The following is a 17,781-nucleotide window of genomic DNA, read 5'->3' on the forward strand; positions in this document are numbered from 1 at the left end:
GTCAGAGGCATTCCCTAGAGCCTCAAAAGCCTCACCTTGGTACTCATTAAGACTATTACAATTGTCTGGTCATTCACTTGTCTGCCTCCAGAGCAAGCCTCACGCCTGTGTACCACTAGATGCCTGGCATAGTAGGTGCTTAAAAAATACTTCACATGTAATGAGCACTATGTGCTGGGCAGTGTTCTAAGTGCTTTGTGTGTTATAAACCCACTCCATCCTCGAAACAACCTAAGAAAGCAGATACTTTCATTAACCCCATTTCATGCTTGAGGAGCCTGAGGCACAGAGAGGTTGAGGAACTTGCCCCAGGTTGCACAGCCAGCCCAGGCGGAGGTGGGACACCGCTGATTGACAGGCAAGGAGGGAGGAACCTGAGCCCGCCCTGCCCCCTCACCTGAGCGCTCAGCCCGGAGGCAGCAGGTCCAGCGCGAGCTGCGGAAGGCACCGGGGTGGCAGGCGGCCAGCTTGTCCGGGTTGGGGGCACTGGCCTTCCGCAGGGCCGACAGCCACTGGTTGAGCTCGTTCACATTCTGCAGGGATGGAGGGGCGGTCAGGGCTGGGGTGGGACCCGAGGGACGCCCTCCGCCCCATCCTGGGCGCCTCACCTTGCACTGGAGGTAGGTGGTGTGCGGCGCCCCCGCGCCGGCCTGCGTTACCACCTGCATCACGTGCGGCAGCTGGAAGGCGCCCTCGTCCACGCGCTCCACGGCGCGGATGTGCGACACCGGGATGGAGGAGCGCATCTGGGAGACAGGCCTGTCGCTGCCGGGTGGGCTGGGGGCCGGAGCGGCGGGGCCCAGGGACAGCTTTCCTTTGGGGACGTGCATCAGGGGATGTCCCCGCCACGCTCCCCGCCCCCCACCCCGGAGTGGGACACTCAGAGCCTGTGTTCTCTGTAATCCGGGTGCACTACCACTGTCTCAGGCCGCGAGTCCCCGGCTCCGCCCCATCACTGCAAGGCAGCGACAACTTCCCCCGGCACCAGCTTCCATCACCATCACCCATCGGCATAGCCACCGCGGGCTCGGCAGAGGGGATGTGCTTCCCGGCACTCCACATTTATCAACCTACACACATTTCTGGGGCTGAGTCTATGTGCAGACGAGCAAACTGAGGCGCAGCAGGCTACCTGACCCTCCCGAGGTCACTCAGCTAGTGGAGCTGGGGTTGGAAACCGGGGACTGGAACTCTAGAATATCTGCTTTGCTGACGAAGTGGGAATAATAAGCAACCACACCCCTGTCCAGCCTTAGCTACTATTCACGGGTGGGCAGACACAGAAATGCGAACGTGCCAGCAGGTGCCTGAGTTGCTGTGGATTTCAATGGCAAGCTCAGGAGAACAGGGATTTTATGTCTTCTTTACTGCTGTATGTCCAGCGCCTAGAACACTGCATAGTATATAGTAGGCACTCAAAAAACGTTTGATGAATGAGTGAGCGAACCAATGCCAGCCTGCGTGTACCTACACAGCCAGGCGGAGACGTCTGAGCTAGCAGATTCAATTTTATGGGAGTAGGATAGCGCGTGGGCATAGAGCTGGGTGGGAGCACCTGAGGGCAGCTACCATTGTCCGTGTCCTGGGCATGTCCACACCTGGGGGGTGGTGTGCAGGCCACTACAGGTGCACATTCTGAAGGATGTCTGATGGTGAATGTAGGTAGTACCTGTGCCTGTCCTGTGCCCACACTGGCCCAAAGGCGTGAGCAGAGCCTGGCCTGAGACTCTGGATTGGCTACGTCCTTCCCCCATCCTGTCCTCAGTTTCCCCCTGGTTACAGAGAGGCAGTTCTACGAGGGCAACCACCACTGGAAACCCCTCCACTGTGGGCTGGAGCCCCACCTGCCACTCAGGACTCTTGGAGTAGGAGAGGGTCTCCCCGCTGAGCCAGAAGTAACGCTTCTTGAAGGCAAAGCGTGTGGCCAGGCCGGCGGGCTCCTCCTTGCGCTTCAGCAGGTAACCTTCCCGAACAATCACCGAGGGGGCCACCAGGGCCCTGGCTGGGCTCCCAGCCTCTGGGAAATGGGGAGGGGGACAGTGAACCCCTCATATCCAGGCCCAACCTGCCCTGCCCCTGTACCCTGGGCTTCTATGGCTGAGCATGAGGCAGGACGATGGACAGGACAGCCTTGTGCTACACTCCTCCAGGTATCACTGGAGGTGGGGTGAGGAGCACAAAGTAGGCCACAACAGTCCCTCTCCTGAAGCTCTGTAGACAGTGGTGCAGGCAGCCCGCAGGGTGGCATGCCTCATGAAGTCAGTCCAGGGAATACCTGTCAACTAGCCACCCTGGGGAGTCCCTCCCCAATGCCAACCATGGGGACCCTGCTATGCCACAACCAGGGTTTCACATCTGGACAGGTTCCTCCTATGTGACTTGCATCCAACTATCTCATGCCGTGGGCCCCACACTGTGATACAGACTTAGCCCCAACTCTTCTGCTTAAAACTGTCCCACGTTCCATTTCACTGCACAGCAAAGCCCAGCCGCCTACAAAGCCCCACACAATCTGGCCCCTACCTCTCCTTTGTGCTCCCTCATTCACTCTTCTGCATTGGCTCCTCCTTGTTGCTACACCCCAGGGCCTTTGCACATGCGGTTCCCAGCCTGGAATTCTCTTCCCCGGGATCTTCATGGCTTACTCTCTGTCCTCCTTTAGGTCTTTGCTCCAAGAACACCCTACAAAGGTCATTTCTGTCCACCCTACCTAAAAGTCGGACCTGCCACCCCCATCCCAACATTCTCTTCCCTCTTTTTTCTCCTTATGCTGTCATTCCTGGACATACTACATTATATGCTAACTCATCTTGTTTATAGCCTGTGGTCCCTGCTTTGAGAGCAGGATTTCTTCTGTCTTGTCTGCTGCTGTTTCCCCAGCACCTGGAAGTGTCTTGTAAGCACTTAATAGATATTTTTTGATTGCTTGCACAGCATGCAACAGCACTCAGACACATCTCCACATTGGCTGAGATGGCCTGGAGGACAGGGCCTGAGCTCTGTTCATCTCTGGGACCTAGCACAGTAGGGGCCAGGAGATGTTAGTTGACTGAGTAGCTGACCCACTGGTCCACAGTCTCAGTTCTGGGGGTGGGGTGGGGAGAGGCAGGTCCCGAGGGTCCATAGAGTGACAAGCCAGATGTGGCAGGAACAAGGGACTCACCCTCCTCCCCATCCACATCCACCAGCTGGTCCAGGAAGTGTCTCACACGTGAGATACTCTGTAGCAGGAAAGGGTGGAGGGGGGCCATCCACAGCTCCTTGCCCTGGCCCAGTTGCTGGCCCAGGTTTCCGATGCTTTGCACAGCCTGGAGCAAAGAAGCAGGGGATGCCAGGGCCGAGGTCACTGCAGGGGAAGGGCCTTCTGTGAACCCAGAACAGAGCCCCTGATTCTCAAATCAGTGCTCAATGAAAGAAGACTCGTGGCAGCATCTGCTTTGAGCAGTACCTACCCCTCCCTGTGGACAGATATGCACCCCCAGTGCCCTTATTCTGTTCCCTCTGGAGCCCGATTCCCCTCCCCAGGACTCCTGATCCTATCATGCATACTTTGGAGCCCATCGGAACCTCAAAATATGGCCACTTGGCAAAGATGGTCTAATTCATACTAAGGTATAAATGACTACTAGCCCGCTTCCTGCTTTCCTCCTGGAAGGCTTGGGTTTTCTTTTCAAGAGAAGAAATTGGAGAACATATGAATGAATGCCTTCCCATTCAGGATGGAGGGCTAATGGGTGTTTCAGACTGCTTTCTCTGAGTCTCATTTGGGTCTTCTGCAAGTTTGGCCTTCCAGCTCTATGCCTATGCTTTTCCCTGGCTCAGAACCCCCAGGATGTGGGACACCACTTTCGGCACCTTGGCGAGGAGTAGCAGTGAGCGACTGGTCTGGGGATCCGCGTGCTGGTCCCGGAGGTCAAACAGCTTCGGGGTGAGGATGGCAGGTGCAAAGAATCGCAGGAAGAGAAAGCCACTTATGGCCAGGTACTTCACATCCTGCCAAGAGGAGCAGCGGGTGAGAGGAGCCCCCAGGAACCCACTGCCCAGATGGGGAAACTGAGGCAGCACAGACTATAGGTGGGTGGTGCAAGGGGAAGTGGGATGGGAGATGGGCCAGGAGACCATACTGGTCTGCCAAGATGGCTTTTTCTCTCTGGACCTCAGTTTCTCCACCTGGAAAATAAAGTGACAATACCAATCCTGCACAATCAGCTTGAGCCCAACATCCTCAGAGTCTGCCTTGTGCCAAGCACCGTGCGAAGGGCACAGCCCTATAGACGAAGCAGCATCATATTCCCCTTTTACAGATGAGGAAGCAGAAATTCAGAGATGCCAGGCGACTTGCCCAAGGTGACACAGTTGGTGACTAGAGGCAGAATTCAATCCTGGTCTATGATTTATTGCATTATCAGCACCACACCAGATACCTCTGCATCCATTTATTTAGTACTCACCCTGGGAGGGGTTCTATCTCCGTTTTACAGAGAAGGCAACTGAAGCCCAAAGAGAGGCCACTTGCCCAAGGCCACACAGCTGTAAATGGCAGAGCCAAGACCTGAACCCAGGTAGGATTGGAACTCTCAGCTCTTCATCGCACTCTCCCTGCATCGCACTCTCCCGTGGACCACTTGCTGAGCGTCAGGAACCAGCCTGAACTAACAATCCCACGGCGTACAGCGTACGGCATACGTATTATTTCCCTCATTTTCTGGATGAGGAAACAGGCTCAGGAGTGAACCCAGTCCAGCTGGCTCCTGAGCCTGTCCTGTGTGCGCCCCCTAGCCCCAGCCCCTGCCTCCTACAACCTGTAGAGTGCAGTGCCCCTCTGTGTGAGTGCCAGGCCTGGGCCACCTACCTGCAAGAGAGACTGGTTCCCCCAGCGCCAGCAGAGGGAACTGAGAGAGAGGGTGTGCCTTTATCCTGGGTGCATCTGGCTCTCCCCAAATCACTCCCCACCCACCTTTCACACTTGCCTAGCTATATTTAGCCCAAGAATGTGCTCCAGTATTTATTTAGGGGTTGTATTCACACTTGAGACAATACCTTCCCTGGGTGCGTGCCAGCTTCCTGCGGTACCTCTGCATTCACAGGGAGCCCTGCCAAAAGCTGGGTGCTTAACACTGTCCAGAGGGAGGGTCTCTGGCCCCACTCCCACTCATCTGGGACCCTGAGCTGCCCCCAAGGCCACCGCCCCCTCGCCTGCCATATTCCAGAGTAATGTGAGTCTTTGATATGAGCTCTTCGACTTCCTCTCTTAAGAAGGAGGAACAGGTGTCAGAGCGGCAGAAAAAGGGGTTCCCCTGGGTTTCCATGACCCCATCCACCCTCACGGGTCTGAGAACGTCCCTGCTCCTTGCCCGTGGCCTCTGCTAACTGTGGGAGCTGAGAACAAGAGGACACTTGGGTGTCACTGATACTGGGTCCCCCACAAGGGCCAGACTGTCTAGGGAGCTGGCCTCTCCACTTCCCTGCCACAGCTGTGTCCCACTTAGCACCTCCAGCCCAGGCGAGAGCCTGGCAAAGTGGGGCGTAAATCAAGTCACGTCACAGTTTGGAGGCCCAGAGCTCACTCCTCAGCGGGGCCAAAGGGGAGAAGGGAAGACCCCACTGGGAGAGTAGAGGCCTCGCTTGAAGTCCACAACCCTCAGCCAAGGCTCTTGACCTCTCTGGGCCTCTGTAAAAAGAATGTGGGGAGAGGTGTGGCATAATCAAAAGCTCTTAATTCAAGTTCTTAGGGACTAGGCCATTACCTCTCCACCATTTAGCAGATCTTAGATTTTATTTATTTATTATTTATTTATTTATTTATTTATTTATTTATTTATTTATTTATTTTAGACAGAGAGAGAGAGAGGCAGAGACACAGGAGGAGAGAGAAGCAGGCTCCATGCCGGGAGCCCGACGTGGGACTCGATCCCGGGACTCCAGGATCGCGCCCTGGGCCAAAGGCAGGCGCCAAACCGCTGAGCCACCCAGGGATCCCCCAGATCTTACATTCTTCTACAAACTGAACCCCCAGTCCACATTTCTATTACCTCAGCACAACCTAAGAGCCTGATGTGAGGCCATTTGTAAGATAGGACAACAACAGCCACCTGGAAGGGATGCTGACCATTAAACTGGGGGCGCTCAGACTGGTAACCCACGGGCCAGTCCAGCTGCAAATGTGTAATAACTGGCTCAAAGTGGAGTTGTTTTGTAGTTGTTGTTAGGTGAATTAGTGCCAACATTTTAAAAATGAGAGACCTCACATAAAATCCAGAGTGTTGGCTTCAGAAAATGAACTCTCAGGATCTGGCAATACTGGGTCCCCATTCCAACATGACAATAACTGATTGTCTGGAGCTGCCCCCTGAAGACAAGCTGTGGGAGCTCCAGTTTGCCACAGTCCCTACCATTCTCTGCTGACCCACACTGCAACCACTTTGTTCATTTATCTCACCTGCAGCAGCACCTGGGCTCTCAATTTTTTTTAAAGATTTTATTTAATTAATTAATTTATTTATTTTTAGATTTTTTAAAAAATTTTTATTTATTTATGATAGTCACACAGAGAGAGAGAGAGAGAGGCAGAGACATAGGCAGAGGGAGAAGCAGGCTCCATGCACCGGGAGCCCGACGTGGGATTCGATCCTCGGTCTCCAGGATCGCGCCCTGGGCCAAAGGCAGGCACCAAACCGCTGCACCACCCAGGGATCCCAAGATTTTATTTATTTATTCATGTGAGACACACAGAGAGAGGCAGAGACATAGGCAGAGGGAGAAGCAGGCTCCATGCAGGGAGCCCGATGTGGAACTCGATCCTAGGACCCCGGGATCATGCCCTGAGCCAAAGGCTCAACCACTGAGCCACCCAGGTGCTGCTGAGCTCTCAACTTTGATATCAATATTGACAAAACACTAGCACATGTGGGGCTTTATACTTAGGCTATTTTGGGGCATCCGCTACTGAGCACCCACTGTGAGCCAGCGTGCTTACTCGTTCTTGCGTGCTCTCTCTCACTCACTCTGATAGCTGAATTTTAGAAGCACTTACTTTGTGCCAGACTTTATTATTTGGTGGTTTTGAGTGCAGACTCAGAAGCCAGCCCACCTAGATAGGTGCCCATCCCAGGACCATGTGACTTAGTCTCTCTGGGCCTCTGTTTCCTCCTCTGTGAAATGGGAGCATACTGGTACCCACCCCATAAGGTGGATATGAAGACGAGCTAAGGTAAGGAATACATCAAAGTAGGTCCGAGCCCTGGTAAGCGTTGGCACCTGTTACTACAATTACTGTTATTCCCACCACGTCTGGATCCCAGAACCCGCCAGGAATGCCATCTTCACTTGTGCCAGGACACACCATACACACAGTTCTGTCCCATGTCTGCCCTACCTCTCCGTGTGACCCTGGACGAGCTGCTGCCCTTCCCCAGCCTCAGTCTCCCCATCTGCTCCATGGAAACACGTGGCCCACCTCGTGCTCCGCCTGGGGGAAATGCTTCTCCACGCACTGGTGCAGCTGCTTGAAAGCAAGGCGCATGGCAGGTGGGCAGCGCCCCACAGAGCCCACGATGGCGTCCACGATGGGCCCCAGGTAGCCCGTCAGCAGCCCCAGGCTGGCGTCCCGCACGTGCTCCTCGGAGGGCGTGCCCTTGAAGGAGATTCTCCTGGGGAAACAGAGTGGCTGTGCCTCGGAGCCCAGCATCTGTCTGCTCAGAACCCTCCACCAGCAACCTCCCCAGCCGAGCTGAGAGTACCCACCTTCCTGTCCCACCTCCACAACCTCCCCTCCTACCATCCCCACCAGGCTCCTGCTGCTGCTTAAGCATGCTGAGCTTATTCCTGTCTCGGAGCCTTGCACATGCTGCTCCCTCTGCCTGAGACACTCTTGCACCCATTAACTCAAATGACCCCTCCTCAAAGAGGCCATCCCTTCCGCATCACACATCGTCACCAACTCTGGTTCAGGGCATTGTCAGCAGGGACATGCTGGACACATGCTCCCACCTTTGCACTTGCTCTGCCCTCTGCCCGGGAGACACTCTTCCACCAAATCTCTGCCTCCCTACCTCCCTCATCTCCTTCAAGTCTTTGCTGAAAGGTCCCCTTCTCTGTGAGGCTGTCCTACTGAGCACCCTGTGGAGTACTGCAAGCCCCTGCCCTGCTCCTGGCACTTCCCACAACCCTTCCCCCACTCTCTCTCCCTCCATTCCACTGAGCAGCTTCAATAGCCTTCTTTAGTTGACTATCTGCCTCCCCCTGAGAGGTGGATTTGCATCCACCTATTCCCTACTGCGGACCAGTGTTCAGTTCAGCCAGAGACTGGCACATAGTAGGTTCTCGATGATTGTTCTGTTGGGTGTGTGATGGCATAACGCTTTTGTACCTGCAGTATTTTCATCCCTTCTTTCTTGTTTCCATATAGGTGTAAGGTCTGTCTTGCCCACCTCAGAGTTGGGATTTGAACCCAGGAGCTGTTTCGGAGTCCTGCCCATCACCACTACCCTACACAGCCTAAGGATCTCGGTGCTCCCGGTGAGGCTTTATGCTGGAATTGCAGAGCTCCCGAGCAACTGTGCCAGAGGGAGTGGTGGCTACTGGCACAGCCCCAGCCTGATAAAGCTCTGGGCAGACAAGGGGATTGCCAGGGGGTCAGGGTTCTCCCCTGAGGCTTTGCTCACCTGGTGCGGCCCAGGTCCATCTTGCACGGGTCCAGCTCCATGTACTTCTTTTCCTCGAAGACGCGGGTAATCACCGGCTTCAGGACCTCGTGCAGGTAAGGCATGCCCACGAGCTGAGGGCAGGAGCACCCCATGGGACTGAGGGCTGAGGGTGAGGCCGGGGCGTGCCCAAGAGCCAGGGGCAGGGGGACTGTGCAGGGAGAGCCTTAGAGCGAGGCTGTGGCATGCCCACGAGCGGGAGTAGGGGGCACTATGCAGGTGCATCTCAGGGAAAGGCCAGGCACCAGCCACCAGTACCCTGACCCAGCTACCCTGAGCCAGTTGAGACCAACCAAGCTCTGGGCCCCACCAGACCTTTGCCTGCTCACCTTCATAAATTGTTCCATTGCCTTGGATGCCAGGGAGTTAGAACGGAAGAGGGTGTTGGGGTCAGCTGGGAGGACAGAGGGAAGTGTTTGCTGAGATTTGGGGGCTGGATCCACCTCACCCCATCCACCCAGGGTGGGAATCGTGATTCTTCCAGCCTCAGGAATCAGGTAGAGCTGCAACATCAACTCCATCCACAGTCCAGGGGCCCAGAATGGTTCAATGAGCTGCCTAAGGTCACACAGCTCAAGAGTAGCACAGCCAGCACCTGAATCCAACACTGCATCCCCAGCTGGCTAGTGGTGCACAACGTAGGAACCCCCCACACACACACAGTCCCCACATAGGAGGCCCGGCCTCTGCCTGACACCCCACCCCTGTTTCTCCCTCAGAGACCCTATGCGGACCCATCCCTGGGATGTGATGTCTGGGGCTCACGTAGGCAACTCACTGGTCCGCATAACCTCACGCCGGGTGAGATAGTCCAGAAAGGGTCCAGCCAGGCCTTTGCCAAGAAAGAGCTTCACCAGCTTGGTGGCAAGGTCCTGGCGGCAGTCCCCCAAGGTCAGCTCCTCCAGCACAGCCAGCGGACTAGCAGCATCCTCCTGGGTAAGGATGAGAGGCAGGAGAGGTGGCCCAGGGCCCTGAGGCCCCAAAGCAAAAGAGCCCCGGGAGGGATCCCTAAAGCAGGGGGAGGCCATAATCCAGATCCCCAGCAGAACTGATGCACTCACCTCTGCTGGCTCCAGCACAGACGCCATGAGCAGCTCCGTGAGCGGCTGGTAATACCCGGAGGGCAGGATTCGGTCCTCGCTGAGGCGCACCTTCAGCCGCAGGGCACCCAGGGTTCCCCTGATGGGGATCAGACCGCAGAGGAGAGAGCAGTAAGTATGTATGTGCAGGTGTGGATGGCCAAGATAGGCAGGCACAAACACAGATATGGAGCATGGATATTAGCAAAACGAGGCAGACGTGGGCAGATGTGAACAGGTGTGGCCAGGGTGGGCAGGTGTGAACAGGTGTGAGCAGATATTGACGGGGATAAACAGGAACGGCCGAGCACAGAGTCAACAGATATGGCTGGTGTGGAATGATGTGGCCAGTGTAAACAAATGTATACACCGTGAAGGGACAACGTGGAGAGGTGTGAATAGTATAGTCAGATGCAGACAAGTGTGGGCAGGTGTGGACAGGTGTGGGTATAGTGAACAGATGTTGACAAGGATAAACAGGAATGACAGGGAAAGTCAATGTAAACAGTGTGGCCGGTATGAGGTGTACAAGAACGGACAGTGTGAACAGGCATGGGGAGGTGTGGAAGGACCCAGGGTTTTGAACCCACATCGACTAGTGTGAACTGACACACTCGCATGCAAACAGGCGGATGGGTACAGGGTGAACTCATTTGGACATACGGAAACACCCATTATAAGACTTTTGTGAAGTGAGTGAATGAAGTGACATGGTGACAGCTTGTGGGCGGACATAGGCACCCACGAGGACCTGCCCGCAAGCTGAAGATGGCACTCAGCACGGGTTCAGCCTGGCCACCCCCCTCCCCACCCACATTTACCCAGAATCCTCCTCGGCTCTGGGAAAGGGTAGGAGACGGAACCAACCACTGGGTGCGTTCTGCTGCAGGACCTGCGGGGGGAATTCCACCTGCAGTGGGGACACGAAGACCCTCAGGTGAGCTCCACCTTGCCAGGCCCAAGGCCTCACCTGGGCCTAGAAGAGCTTGGGCTGCCCCCCTACGAGGAGGGGGGAGGCATTTACTGCCGGTGCCCACCTCCTTTCTCCTACTGTGCCCCATCGACACAACAGCAGCCACACTCCCTCCCCTGGTTCCAATTTACTAGCTCCTGTCAGGACACTTAGGGCCTCCAGGGGACCCTTGATTCACATTCGGGGAAACTGAGGCCTGGAGAGATGGAGTGACTTGCCCAAGGTCACACAGCTTCTAGAGACCACATAACTGGACTGAGGCCATCGTCAGCTGTTTGGCTGACACAAATCGTATCTGTCCAAAAGCTGAAAGACAGTCCATAAGGCCCCTGAGCCCCACCCTTTCTCTCTTTCAAAACAACTTTATGAAGATGTCACTTGCATCACATACAATTCATGTATTTAACAAGTGTAATTCAGTGGTTTTCAGTCTACTCACAGAGCTATGCGAAACCATCACCACTAATTTCAGAACATTTACTGTCAGCGCCCCCAAACTCCTGTGCTCATTAGGTGTCACTGTTCAGCTCCCACCCGCACCCCCAGCCCCTGGCCACCACTGATTCACTGTCTCTCTTCACATGTTCACCTACACCAGACATCTCATGTAAATGAAATTGTATCATATGTGGGGGTTTGGGACTGGCTTCTGTCCCTTAGCATGTCTTCCGGGTTCACCCAGGTTCCACGACCTCATTCCCTCTTATGGCCGAGGAACACTCCATTGTACGGATACACCTGCTGTATGTATTCATTCAGCTGCGGAGGGACATTTGCGTTGCCTCCACTCTTGGCTCTCATGGACAATGCTGCTGTGAACATTCATGTACAAGCTTTTGTGCAGACATGTGTTTTCATTTTTCTTGGTGCAAACCTAGAGGTAGAATTGCCAGGGCACGTGGTGATGCTTTTTAACCATCGGAGGGACAGCCAGGCTGTTTCCCACAGCTGCTGCACTATTTACACATCCATCCTCTCACCGCCACTGGCTGTGCATAACCTAGTCTCCCCGAAACTTGCTCGAATCTTGCCTCCTTTTAAAAACCATCAGCCCCAGGACCCCTGGGTGGCTCAGTAGTTGAGGGTCTCCCTTCGGCTTGGGGTGTGATCCCGGGATCCAGGATCGGGTCCCGCATCGGGCTCCTTGAGGGGAGCCTGCTTCTCCCTCTGCCTGTGTCTCTGCCTCTCTCTGTGTCTCTCATGAATAAATAAATAAAATCTTTTAAAAAAAAACATTTAGAAGTAAATAAATTAAAAATAAATTTAAAAAAATAAAAACTGTCAGCCCTGACTATACATCCACTACCACTGAGAGGCACGGGCAGTTGCATCCATTTTACAAATGTGCAAACTGAGGTTCCAAGAGAGACCTTGAGCCCAGTGCTTCCAGGGGGTAGGGGTTAAGCACTGAAATTCTGGAGTCAGAGAAACCTGAACTCAGATCCTGGCTCTGCCATTTCTTAGTTGTATAGCCTTGGGAAAGTCACCCAGCTTCTCTGAATGAACCTCGGTTTTCCCATCTATAAAATGCAGACAACAGCCCCAGCCTCAAAGGGCGGTCATGAGGAGTACATAAGTGAGATCTTGCTGGAGAAGCACTTAGCACATGGTCATTCTGAGTAGCCTCACCCCAGAATGAGGATCTGGGCCCATCCTGTGACCTTGGGCAGGTTCCTGCCCCTTGGAGAGCCTCTGTCTCCTCACCTGTACAATGGGGCAGTGGCACTCCATCGCCCGGGCCGGGCCAAGGAGCTAGTTGAGACAGCCTTCACATCAATCCTTCCAGATCCCAGGATGCACAGTCCATCTCCCCTCTCCTTCCCTCGTGGGGGTAGTTGGGGAGCCATGAAGGGTGTTGGGGAGGGGGTGCTTACCATGCCTAAGAAGTCATTCTTGCCCACCATGTCCCAGTCCCAGAGCTCCACCCGCAGCGGGGCTGGGGCACCTGGCATCTCCCGCAGCTCCAGCACTTCATCCCAGTGTGGGAAACGGGTCTTCTTGATAGTCTGGGGAAGGCGGAGAGACAGCGAGAGCTGAGGAGGGCCCGCCTCCATGCCCACCCCTCCCCGGATCCATGATACCACTCACTGAAGTCTCCAGGCTCTGGCTGCCCCAGAACACACGAGCGAATGGGTCAGATGTGCCGGTGATGTCTCGGGGGGCCAGGTCCCTGTGGACAGATGAGGAAAGGAGTGAGGGATGCAGGACCTCTGAGGACCAGGTCCCAAGCTAGACCTTGAAAAAGGGGTTCAGGGTGGACTATTCAAATGCCTCTGGCCTCTACTGTGGGGACCCAATAAGGAGTACCCCTCACCCTGCCTGTCCAAGCCCAGTATCTTCCTGTGGACCAGTGTGACCCTATGAGGAGGCCCTAGTATGGCCCTATCTTCCAGATAAGGGAACTGAAGCACCAAAAGGTCAAATCCTGAATCACAAGGCCCAAGAGGTGAAGGTGCAGTGGGGAGTGGGAAGAGAGCCTCAGTTTCTCTGGAACCCCTAGATAGGAGACCAGACACCAGGGTTCAAAGCCTGGCCCTACCACCCTTTGGCTGGGGGACACTAGGGAAAGTCACTTCACTGCCATGAGCCTCAGTTTCCTCATCTGGAAAATGGAAATAATAATGGACCAACCTCACAGGGCCGAGGCTTAAAGGACATGATGTGTATAAAAGACTGAGCACAGCAGATGGCAGGATGTGAGCACCCATTCATTCATTCATTCATTTAACAAACATTCATGCCTCCACCCTGCCTGGGACCCAAGAAAAGGCTTGAGGCAAGGACCTCCTGTCTCCGGTTGCCACGACAACCCCAAAGTCTCACCTCAGTCAGTTTTCCCAATCCCTCCCTCCTGAGATCCCCCAAATCCAATACAGCCCCTCACCAGGGGCTGCTGGCTTCCTCCTGCTGTGCCTCTCCCACCCCTGCTTGGCATCCAAAGCCTTCTTCGGTTTCCTAGGAGCCAGCCCAGTTGCTAAGCGACAGCAATCAGTCCTCTCCTGCTTGCAAGGATCCTGCACAGCCTTGTGGCTGAGGAGGAACCACTGGCACAAAGCAGATGAGGAGCCCACTGTCCCATGCTCAGTCCTTTTGCCCGTCCTCTGCCACCCTGGTACTCCATCCAGACGCCAGGGAACCCTGGCTGGAGACAGAAATCTGGAGATGGTGAGAGAGGCACAGAGAGGGCAAGGAAAGACTTTAAGGCCACACAGCAAACCAGAAATAAAGGTCCTCCCCAACCTGACTGAGGACTGGTCTAAAAGTGAGGGTTGGGGGAGTAAGGTGTGAAAACAAGGCAGAAAGACAAGAGATGAGTGGGGAAGAGGGATGGGAGTATTTAAGGAAGCAGAATGATGGGGGAGCTGAGGAAGAAAGGAGGGGATTGCAGAGTGATAAAAGGCAGGCAGAAAGACGGATATCAGATGAGCTGGTGCCCCTGGAGGGTCATCTGTGGGTTTCACTGGTCCTGCATTCATCTTCCTTCTCCTGTTTCTTTGGGACAGGACCTGTCCCTCTCTCACTCTCAGCTCACGTAACTTAGATAGGCTGATCCCTCTCTCACTCCAGGAGTGGGTGTGGGACTCAGGCCCATCCAATCAGAGTCCATGTAATTGGTTCAGAGATAGGTATGTGCCTCAGATTGGGCCAGTAAGAATCAGTCTCAGGACATTTGTTGGAAATGACGAAGGAAATTTCTTTTTCGATTAGACTTGCCAAGTTGGCAGGATGCCATCCTGCTGGGGTCATCGTTGCCCACACCTGGTGACAGACTGCCTGAGAATGAACCTAATACAAAAGACAGCTGAAAAGTCTATGTCTATAGATTCCTGATCTCACTGTTTGAGCACCTGAATCCAGCCATGCCTGAAGCTGCATGTCATTCATATAAGCCAATCTGCTTAAGCTAGTAGGAATTGGGTATCTATCACTTACAATTTGATTAATACACCTCCATGCTTTTTCTGGCCATCCTGAGTGTCTGACCTTTGGTTGCTGGCACCTGAAGACCCAGCAAAGATTTTGCTTGTGCTCTGACCCCAGGAGTCTGCAAACCTGGTGAACTTGGACTGTTTGTCTACAAGTGATCCTGGTTGTGAGCCCAGAAATTTCCCAGAGTGATGCAGTCTCAAAAGCCAAGACAGCTGGGGGCATCCAGCAAACTCTTGCTCATTGTCAGACCAACCCCACACCAGCCTCCATCATGACTATACCTGGCCTGGAGCACGTGACAGCGAAGACAACGGCCCCGCGTGTCCTCCAGCATCTGCACATCCAAGCAGATCTCACCCTGCACCTCTGCATCTGGGTCGACACGGCTCAGGTTGATCCAGCTATCAATTCCTGGAGGGCACAAGTGCTAACATCTATTAAGCACTTACTGGACACTGGCATTGTGTTAACAATTCAATTAACATTACACATGTATTAAGTCATGGACCTCTCGTGTTCACCTTTGATATAGGTGCTGTAATCAATCATCCACCTTCCTGATGAGGAAAATGAGGCACAGTGAAGGAAAAGCTTTGCCCATGATCCTACAGTTACTAAGTGTCAGAGCTGGGCACTGAATGCGGGCAGTGAGTCCAATGCCCTTCACCCGGTACTATCACACTCTTCACCTGCTGTACAAAACACTTCATTGTTTAGTTCCAACATACTCCCCCTTCACAAAAATCTTGGGCATTCCTACCTCTGACCCTCCATCCAGGCAGTTCTCTCTGCCCAAAACAGTCAAGTCAATTTCAACCTCTCTCTCTCTCTCTCTCTCTCTCCACTCTGAAGATATCATCCACTAACTTCTAGCTTCCATTGTAGCTGTTGAGAAGTCATTTCAGCTTCATAACTGACCTTGTGTCAATGATCTACCTTTTCTCTTTAAATTTAAGGACTATGTGTTTGATGTTCTCCAATTTCACTGCATAGGCAGGTAAGAATTTTATTATCCTGGTTACTGGGGGTTGTATTGTTTCTACTTAAGGAATCATGTCCTTCCTTTCTTGAGTTCTGGAAGATTCCAGGTCATCAATTTTTTTCTAGTCACTTCTTCTCCCTAATTTTTTCTCTTCTTTCCTCCTAGGACTCCAATTCAATGGATGTTAGACCTTCTCAGTAATTTCCTATGTCTCTGAACTTCTCTTTTATATTTTCCTTCTTGTTTCTCTGGGCCAATGTCTAAACAATTTCTTCATATCTCTCTTCCAGCTCATTAATTCTCTCATCATCTCTGAATGATCTGCTGTTGAACTCGGCCACTCAGTTTTCAATTTCAGTGACTACTTTTGATCTCTACAAGTTTGCTTTGGTTTTTTTTCCAAGTCTATTTTTTAATGTATTGCTCCAACTTATTATGATTATGATTGGCTCTTTCTGGGGATTACATTTCTATTTATTTAAATAGTATATTCCTGGGACGCCTGGGTGGCTCAGTGGTTGAGCATCTGCCTTTGGCCCAGGGCATGATCCTGGGGTCCTGGGATCAAGTCTCACATCAGGCTCCCTGAATGGAGCCTGCTTCTCCCTCTGCCTGTGTCTCTGTCTCTCTGTGTTTGTCTCTCATGAATAAATAAACAAAATATTTTAAAATAGATAGTTAGATAGATAGATAGTTTATTCCTTTTAAAATCCTGTGTATCATAATGATAAAATCTAACATCTTTGCAAGTTCACATCTGGTGGTTATTGTGTCTGCTGACTCTTGCTCATGGTGGCCCACTTCCTCATGCATATGGTGAGCTCTGATTACAAAGTCATGTCTGTTTGAGCTGACTCTGTGGGAAACTTAACATGAGGATGCTTATCCCTGGAGAGGAATGGTGGTTTCTTATTCTAGGACACTTTAAGGTTCTTCATCAAATGGGAACTCTTGGGTCCAGTAGCATCTGCCTTACCCTGGCCCAAGATTTAGTCTCTTTGTTGATGAGATGTGATGCTGACATTTACTTTCAGGGAAATCTTTCCTTACTCCTTTGCTTATTATTCCCCACCCCCTGTCAGGTTTTCGCTCATAAGTGGTGGGAGGAGGGTGGCAGTGGGGGGACTAGAGAATAGTGAGATTTTTTTCTTCTTTACAGCAAGTCCTAAAACGTATTAGGTATCCTGTCTAATTCAGGATCTCACTGTTATGCTGCAGGAGGATCTAGTGCCACACACTACTGGGAGTTTAGTCCCCCCTCACCTCTATCTTTACTGTTACCCACAAATCCAAGGTGCCATCAGCTTCCTGTCACTTGATTACTGCAACAGACTCCTAATTGATCTCTCATATGTACTCTTGTCCCACTGTGATCCAATATCCACAAAGTAGCACAGAGATCTTCTGAAAATGTATCTAATCTCTCCTATCACTCCATCCTCTGATAATATGGCTCTACTCTCTTTGCTGTCTTGCTAAAGGACCATCAATGGCTCCCTAGTGCCTCTAGAAGAAAGCCCAGACTCTAGCCTGTCACCTATGGCCTTCTCCAATCGAGACCCACTGAGGACTCCATCTGGCCTGGCCTATGCCCAACCCTAGAAGAGAATTTATAGAGACATATCTTAGTGTCTTTGCCAAAGCACCTTTAAGAACCAACTCATTCCCCTTCATCCAGGAAACCTTTCTTGACTACACTAGCCCTCTTATCCTCATCCACTGTCATGCCAGTAATATTCCATATGCCTCCACCCCTACATTCCTATCCTGCTTAAAAAATAAGAAGCACACACATGGACAGTTCCCCTTTTTTTCTTGTTCCTTGTTCTGTGTGAACATGTTCTGTTTTCTCCTTCTATCTGGTCCACAAGCTCCTTGAAGCCTGGACTCATACTTTATTCATCTAATTCCACCCCCTTGGGTGGATGTTTGAGGCATTACAGGAACAGTTCAGCAGACAGGTTGAAAGCATAGACTTTGGAAGAAGGACAGCCTGGACTCAACTCCCAGCTGTGAAACTTCTAGGAAGGGCAAGTGCCCTCACCTCTCCAAACCTCATTTTCCATCAGCCATAAATTCAAGATTATTCTAGTGCACACTTCACTTACTGTTGTG

The 17,781-nt window shown here is 52.7% G+C and overlaps 1 protein-coding gene across 6 annotated transcripts in view; it reads right to left on the minus strand.

The window, feature by feature from the left end:
- RASAL1 (RAS protein activator like 1) overlaps positions 1–17,781 on the minus strand; it is a 29,887-nt gene that overhangs the window by 2,773 nt on the left and 9,333 nt on the right. For 2 of the 6 annotated variants that reach the window (XR_013366525.1, XM_077875721.1), the window contains exons 5-18: positions 14,966–15,095; positions 12,843–12,924; positions 12,629–12,787; positions 10,603–10,691; positions 9,764–9,881; positions 9,481–9,634; positions 9,032–9,096; positions 8,664–8,776; positions 7,457–7,649; positions 3,856–3,993; positions 3,164–3,308; positions 1,845–2,017; positions 609–777; positions 398–533 (exon numbers count right to left, since the gene is read on the minus strand). Coding sequence is in view for 4 of the 6 variants with exons in the window: in XM_077875721.1 (XP_077731847.1) it covers positions 406–533; positions 609–777; positions 1,845–2,017; positions 3,164–3,308; positions 3,856–3,993; positions 7,457–7,649; positions 8,664–8,776; positions 9,032–9,096; positions 9,481–9,634; positions 9,764–9,881; positions 10,603–10,691; positions 12,629–12,787; positions 12,843–12,924; positions 14,966–15,095 (1,856 nt within the window). In the remaining 2 variants the exon portion in view is untranslated. Of the gene's footprint in view, positions 1–397; positions 534–608; positions 815–1,844; positions 2,018–3,163; positions 3,309–3,855; positions 3,994–7,456; positions 7,650–8,663; positions 8,777–9,031; positions 9,097–9,480; positions 9,635–9,763; positions 9,882–10,602; positions 10,692–12,628; positions 12,788–12,842; positions 12,925–14,965; positions 15,096–17,781 lie in introns of those variants that run through there. The other 4 variants (XM_077875717.1, XM_077875718.1, XM_077875719.1 and 1 more) reach the window with 3 other exon arrangements.

Source organism: Canis aureus, chromosome 27 (assembly GCF_053574225.1).
Source record: "Canis aureus isolate CA01 chromosome 27, VMU_Caureus_v.1.0, whole genome shotgun sequence".
NCBI lineage: Eukaryota > Metazoa > Chordata > Mammalia > Carnivora > Canidae > Canis > Canis aureus.